Here is a 6,978-nt window from a genome sequence, read left to right on the forward strand (position 1 = left end):
AATCTTGCCAACACACCTTCTGAAAAGAACGTTGTAATAGCGCACACAGCTCACACAGTCAGGGTAGTTGGGCGGCAGTTCCTTGGAAAACTGGAGTGTGATCTTCACAGTGCTACGGCTTGGGGTATAGCTGACAAATTCCATCTCCTAAGGAATAGGAAACAAAAGAAAAGAAAGAAAGAAAAGTTTCATTGAATAACAAGCCAACATGACCCTTAGATATCTAACACTCCACTATGATGCCTGTGTGTAGAAAACACGGTTCACAAAAGCCAAGCTTTAGAATTTTTAACTTAAGCTCCTATAAATAATTTATTTGGTTAACTAATATCAAAATTTATTGATGATGAAGTTCAAAGAAGATAATGAAAATGCATGAAAAGAAAATGTCCTTATCCAAACATTTTTTTTGCTAAAGTTTGAGAGTAAATGAAAAAAAAATTAATCAGCATTTTCCAGCCACATTGTGCTTCAATTCCATTTAAATTCCCCTTAAGCACTAACATCAGAAGCATTATTGATTATTCATATTGATCAAATGTGACACGCAGGTTAGTTACAAGTCCTGTGGGCAAGAGATCCTCAGAACTTCTCTTAACACGCTCTTGTACAGAAACAGTTTTGTGATAGCAAAGTGTAAATGCAAGAGAAAGAAAACGTCAGATATTACTTAACCTGATTTGTTAGCCTTTGAGTTAACAATAAAGAGTTTCCATCAAATATATGGCTTATTCCAAAAACCCTTTCATATTGAAAAAGTAACTGTGAATGAAGATTTGTATCGTCTACATCTGGTTTGAAGTCAACGTTGTACTTATATGCAATCCACTGGGGACATGTCAATCGGAAATGGTTTGTTATGAGTCTTACCACTTTACCTTCTGAACCTGAAAAAAATAATGCACATGTCAAAAATGGGACAAAGTGACTGATTTGACCCCAAATAGTCTGGACCCTATGATATTCGGAAACAAACTTAGGTAAATCACAGAAATAAAGAGTAAACAAACATTTGTACACACCTGATCTCCAGAGTGCCTGTCAATTTGGTGAGAACTGATGTAAATATAAATTTAGAGAGTTTTAACTTTAAGATTAAAATATTATATAAATCAAACCCCAAGCTAAATCTCTACAGCTACCAAAAGGAAAAACAAGCCACTATGGATAACAGTTGTAATTTTTTAAAGCTCAGGACAGCCAAAGAACTGAGTCATTCTATTTTATGGGCTTTTAAGGAAAGATAAGTAGTCTACCCAAACTCTACAATGAATTGTCATTTCTGCAAAATTGAATGAAAGGCGAGTGGCAGACCGAGTGAAATATGTCTACGTAGAGTGATGGGGTGAAGCTGTGTAGAATCTCTTAAACAAACACTATTGGTAATCAAGAGCTTAAAATGAACAGCTCCATAAAATGTAATGGTTATAGGCCAACACACCTGTTTTTGAGTGTCTAACATACTCCATGTTCTGCCTGGTATTCACCACAAGATCTTGAAAAACTCCAGCACGCCTCATAGCCTCACCGATAATGCCTGCAGTCCAGCTTCCAGTTGAGGTTCTCCTACATATGAATACATGCAAAGGCTGCAAATTTATACAGCAAAAAGGGAAAAGAACAATGTAACCCCAACTATCAAGCTAAACAATCAAGGTTTAAAATGATGCCACTGAAGATCCAAACGTCATTTCATGGACATGTTGCAAGAAGTTTACTAAGAAAGTTTCCCAATAATCTCTTTTATTGGTACTTGATTTATTCCTGTTACACGATTTGTTCATCCTCACAAGATTTGGAAAATACTCCGATTTCTGGTGGCAGAGCTTCATAGCTCAGCTCCTGGCACTATGTGCTGCCCTCTAGTGGGCAGCAGAAAGTGCCAAATGAATGAATGAATGAGGTAAAAAAAAATAGATATCTATCTATCCAGGCAATTCCCTTTTAGTATGGAGGAACTGACCTTTCTATGTAGAAAAACTGGAAAGGACCTCAGCCTATTTCATTACCTTCTATGATTTATTTAAATATTCCACATAGGCAAGATTTGAATGAAAGTGAGAATAGTGCATTGTGAAAGATATCTGTAAATCCTGTTTCCTTGAATGGCCAAGAGTCCATAGTTTGGATGACCAAAGTGTTTTACTGCTGAAATGTTACTTCTGAAAACTATTATTCTTAGTTTATGGTCCTCTTACACAGTATTAAGAGTCTGTATTTCTACGGGAGAATGACTATTCACTATATTTTATGTATAGAATTTAGAACTAGCTCCTGACACATCCAGCAATCAAATTCATTTTCAGTGGAAGAAAGCAGCAGTTATCAATTATTGGCATTTGCTACACACCACGTACTTTATACATGATATTTAGTCACAACTGCAGAACTGTGATGGGGGATACAAGTGTGTTTTAATGTGATTGTATTCAAACTTCACTGTCTTGGTTCTGGATTTTGTATTGGTATATTAAAACATTTTTCTGTTTCTTATTTAATGTTCATAGGTTTAGCCTATCACAAGTTATTTGGCTATAAGAAGTGAGGCAGAGAATGGGGTCTGAAGTTTGATCGAATTAGCCACACCCTTGGCAAATGACGACAGCTGAGCCTGAGGGCTCACCTGTATAATGACAAAACCTGTCACCTGCAAGGATGCTGGAAGGCAGGAAAACACCCAGTGGTTAAAGAGCTGCTCAACCTTCTCAACACAGCGATTTAAACAGACAAAAGAATCATGTTCCCAGAACTCCTGGCTAACTTAGGGTTTATCTGTACAAATATATTATCTAACCTTGAGAACAATATTGAATTGCTCATGAATAACGTTCTCTGCTTCTTTTTCATTAGCTTTTCAAATGTGAGGCAAATAAAACACCAACAGTCAAATAATTCACTGCAGGAAGGGAGATCGTTATAAGCTGCCCATGCTCCCCATCTTGCCAAGCATCATGGGAATATTGGGGCTTTCTGTTGGTGTGTGCACCTTCCCCGGACAATCCTCCCCTGCCCCTCACACACTCTCCTTCCCTCATCTCACCTGGAGCCTGGACCCCTCCTTCTGTACCTCTTGGCTGCCCAGGTGCAGCTGCTTGGACCTCCTCTTGTGGTGGGTAGGGGCCACGCTGCCATGCAGCAGCCTGAGGGGCCTGCAGGATTTTAGGAGATAGAAATAAAAAGTAGTGTTGCCCTGTGTATTCAATCATCATCCAGATGATATATGCTCGGGACCCAAAGAAAGCCTCTCCCTTGGAAAAGCTTACATTCCAGTAAAAAGTAAATTTTGAAAAAACAACTTCTGTTGCACCTTGCAGTTATTATGAAAATGAAAAAAATGCAGAGCAAAACAGAATTGGGGGGGGTTTCTGGGAAGCTGGGTGGGAGGGGAAAGTCTGTTCCAACTCATGGGGAGCAATGAGGAACCTCAGGGGACACTGACATGGGATCAGACTTGAAGAAGGTGAGTGAATGAGCCAAGTCCCACGGGCCATAGAGGCGGGAGGGCAAAATTTCTGGGGTGCACAGGTAGAAATGTTCAAGAAGAACGAGGATCCAGTGTGGCTGGAAAGGTGAGACACAGGATGAGAAGACAGTGGAATTAAAAAAAAAAAGGGAGGCCATTTGAAGGAACTTGCCTTTCACCTTGAAAATGGGAGCCTTTCCAGGGTGTTGGGCACAAGAGCTACAGGACCTGGTTTGCCTGGTTCCTTGTTAGGAATAGATCAAGTGGGAGACAAGGGCAGAGGCAGGAAGGCCAGTCAGGCCACTGCAGTGTCCAGGGAGGGTTGCGGATAACTGGGACCAGAGGGAGGGATCCAAGTGCTGAGAAGTTGGTGGATACCAGATAGGCTTCCATTCCTGGCTTTGGGTGGGAGTGAGAGACAGTATTCCCTGGTGGTCTATGGGACAGGTTTGCCATAGAGTCTAGGATGAACCCAAAGATGTTGGCCTGCACAAATGGATGAACGGAACGCCTTTGAATGGTGGGAATGACATGTTTGGTAGGGGAAATTGGGAGGGTGGAGTGTCCATGAACATCTGTGAGGATTGTGGGGCAGTGCAGGAGAGGTTCTGGCTGGAGATCTAGATATGAGGACTGTCCACATACCAGACATTTCAAGCCATGACACTGGCTAATATCGCAAGGGAGTGAGTCTAAATGGGAGAGAGAAGAGGACACAGGGCATGTCTTGGGAGCAAGGAGGAGAAGCTGGCCAAGAACAGTTTAGCAGGGGTGGCAGGGTTGGAGGAGGAAAACAATGATGTGTATGGTGGCTAGAGGGAGTTCATCAAGGAGGGCACGTTCAGGCAGGACAGAAACAATCTGCGGATTCGGGGAGGCAGAGGGCACCATGGAGCCTAAGAGCAGTCTCAGTAGAGCCCTGAGGAGAGCCCAGCAGGAGGAGAGAGAGAAAAGAGAAGAACTGGGGGTCAGAATGGAGACAGTTCTGCAGCAGGAAGTGGGTGGTGAAGGTGGGACTGTTGGGGAGATTACCTGCTGAACAGGAGGAATCTCATTTGTATGCAAATGCTTTAGATGAGCAATACCCAGCTGCTTTGAGTAGCTGACAGGGAAGTTGCTGAAGGGATTCCTGGGATCAAGGACTGCTGAAGGATCCCCGAAGAAAGCAGAGCTAGTGCCTAGGGCCTCAGAGAAGGGGCTGAGACCAGGGGTTTTGATGCTCCTGGTTGAGGAGACAAAGTTAGGAGGTCATTGACATTGAGGTCAATGCTCTTTCTCAATGACCTGGGAGTCAATGTCAAAGACTTGAAATTAGGACTAGAGAGGAGATGGTGAGGCTTGAGGGCAGCAGAAGAGGAGAGGAATAATACAGAATGGGCAGGTTCAGATGTGTCCTGCCAATGCCAAGCAGTACCCAGTCCCACTAGAGGTCACCATCAATATGGGTAGGGTTCTCTTTTACCAGAGCAAAGTTGATACGCACTAAAAGAACACAGAACATATCCACATAGCAGGGATATCAAGTGTTAAACAAGATTGCAAATTCTATCTGGTTCAGGTGGTTGAGGACTTTAATGAAGATGCTTGTTTCCAACTCATTTCCAAAGAGGTATCCTGGGGTCAAGTCAAGAACTTTAGAAACCTTTGTGATCCCTCTGGGTTGAAAGGAAAAATCCATTTGCATGTGGTAAAAACCAGGCAGGGAAACAGCAGAGAGGAAGTAGGTGAGAGCTCTGCATCCCCTCAGCCAAGAAATCTGACTTTCCTTAGAAATCTATCAGTTCTCACTTAACAGGAAAGAACTCTATACTGGACTAGAGTGGTAGAACCTAGGCTTTTAAATTCTTTTCACCTCCAGCAGGGATCTCTTGCATAAAAGAAACAATTTACAGCACTCACTGCAGCAGCTCCAGGTGCCTCACGTTGGGGGATAGGCTGATCGGCCCTCCTCCTGGCCCTGCCAGGCATTGTGTTCCTGGCCCTGCCAGGCATTGTGTTCCTGGCCCTGCCAGGCATTGTGTTCCTGGCCCTGCCAGGCATTGTGCCCCTGCCCCTGCCCCTGCCAGGCATTGTGGTCCTGAGGGCGATGACCCTGAAGGAGAAAAGCCCTGAAAGAACATGATTGTAACAGATATCATTGGAAAGTCTCCTGGTAATCTAAAACAAAAAAACAAAAGCAATTAATTAGGTAAAAAAAAATGAGGCATGGGGTAACTAACTACACACGTTTTCCAATCACACCAATGAGACACGAATTGCTCCCGAGTTGGCAGAGAAGTGACAGAGAACCTGCTAAAACACTGCTGGAAATTGAAGAATCACACCTGGCATGGTGGCCCAGTTTGTAATCCTGGTGACTCGGGAGGCTGAGGCTGGAGAATCTCAAGTTCAAAGCCAGTCTCAGCAATTTAGTGAGGCCCTAAGCAATTGAGTGATACCCTGTCTCAAAAAAAAAAAAAAAAAAAAGACTAGGAATGTGGTTCAGTGGTCAAGTGCCTCTGGGTTCAATCCCAATGGACAGGATTCTTTTTCTCCTATAGATTCCCAAGATGGTGCCTGTCACTGTGCTTTTGTTAGTACAAGTCAGTACCGGTTCTTCCCACTTATCACACACTGGCATAGCACAACATCCTCTGTACCCGACACTTACACTTGAGCTGCTGCACCCCCAGTTGGCCCTGCACCCAGGCATCCTCTCCCCTGGCCCTTTGGCCCTCACCCTGAGACTCACCTGGGTCGGAAGAGGTCCACCTGTTCACTATGCAAACCTGCCCAGGTTTCCTTGCCTGAAACTGCAGCGTCTGAGCACCTCTGATCTGGGTCGATTGGGGGGCGCAAAGCTCCTCTCCAGGAGAGGTACACACTTGGCTCCCAGCCTGTCTAGGGTAGCCCTGTTCCGCGCAGCGGTCAGAAAAATGGCAGGCAGTGGCGGGAAATGGGAGGACCTGCCCCTCCTGGGGAGATGATCCATGCAGCAGGGCAGCCGCTGGCCCTTGCTTGCTCGCTCAGCTTCAATTTCAACCCTGCGGGGCTGGCCTCTTCCGGAACCGCCTCCACACGAAGCCCGCACTGGAGTTGCACCTGGAGGACTCCCAGATGCTGAGTCTAGTGGATGGGAGAGGGGATGGCCCTCCCCGCTTACCTGCCCCACCTTGTCTCGCCTATTAAGCATCCCCGGATTTACCTGCCAGGTAACTTTACAAAACGATATGCACATGGGCCCCAGAAACTTAGCCCTTAGCACTGAAGAGCTTTAACCTAATCCCTGCAGTGGCCAGCACAACTGAATGCAGCTGCTCCGACCTCCTTGGATTCAAAGAAGATAGCCCAAATCCACTCGGGGCACTGATCCCTATGAGTGGATCTGCAAGCTTTTAGTATTTTGTGTCCCTTAAAAATATATCTGTAGTATCAGCCTTACTGGTTGTTTCTGGGTTTCTGTCATTCTTTGGCTTTGCTGCTTTATTATTTTTTTTAATCACCAATCCTTTCTTCTAACATTTTTACAGCTGCAT

General features: G+C 44.4%; 1 protein-coding gene across 1 annotated transcript in view; it reads right to left on the reverse strand.

The window, feature by feature from the left end:
• LOC144372234 (piwi-like protein 3) overlaps positions 1 to 6,635 on the reverse strand; it is a 29,191-nt gene extending 22,556 nt beyond the window's left edge. Inside the window, 8 exon segments of the mRNA XM_078035601.1 lie at positions 17 to 147; positions 676 to 887; positions 1,442 to 1,589; positions 3,041 to 3,149; positions 3,440 to 3,561; positions 4,496 to 4,685; positions 5,386 to 5,555; positions 6,606 to 6,635. Coding sequence (XP_077891727.1) covers positions 17 to 147; positions 676 to 887; positions 1,442 to 1,589; positions 3,041 to 3,149; positions 3,440 to 3,561; positions 4,496 to 4,685; positions 5,386 to 5,555; positions 6,606 to 6,635 — 1,112 coding nt within the window.
• Between the last annotated feature and the right edge of the window lie 343 nt (positions 6,636 to 6,978).

The sequence above is a fragment of the Ictidomys tridecemlineatus genome (genome assembly GCF_052094955.1).
Source record: "Ictidomys tridecemlineatus isolate mIctTri1 chromosome 2 unlocalized genomic scaffold, mIctTri1.hap1 SUPER_2_unloc_1, whole genome shotgun sequence".
NCBI lineage: Eukaryota > Metazoa > Chordata > Mammalia > Rodentia > Sciuridae > Ictidomys > Ictidomys tridecemlineatus.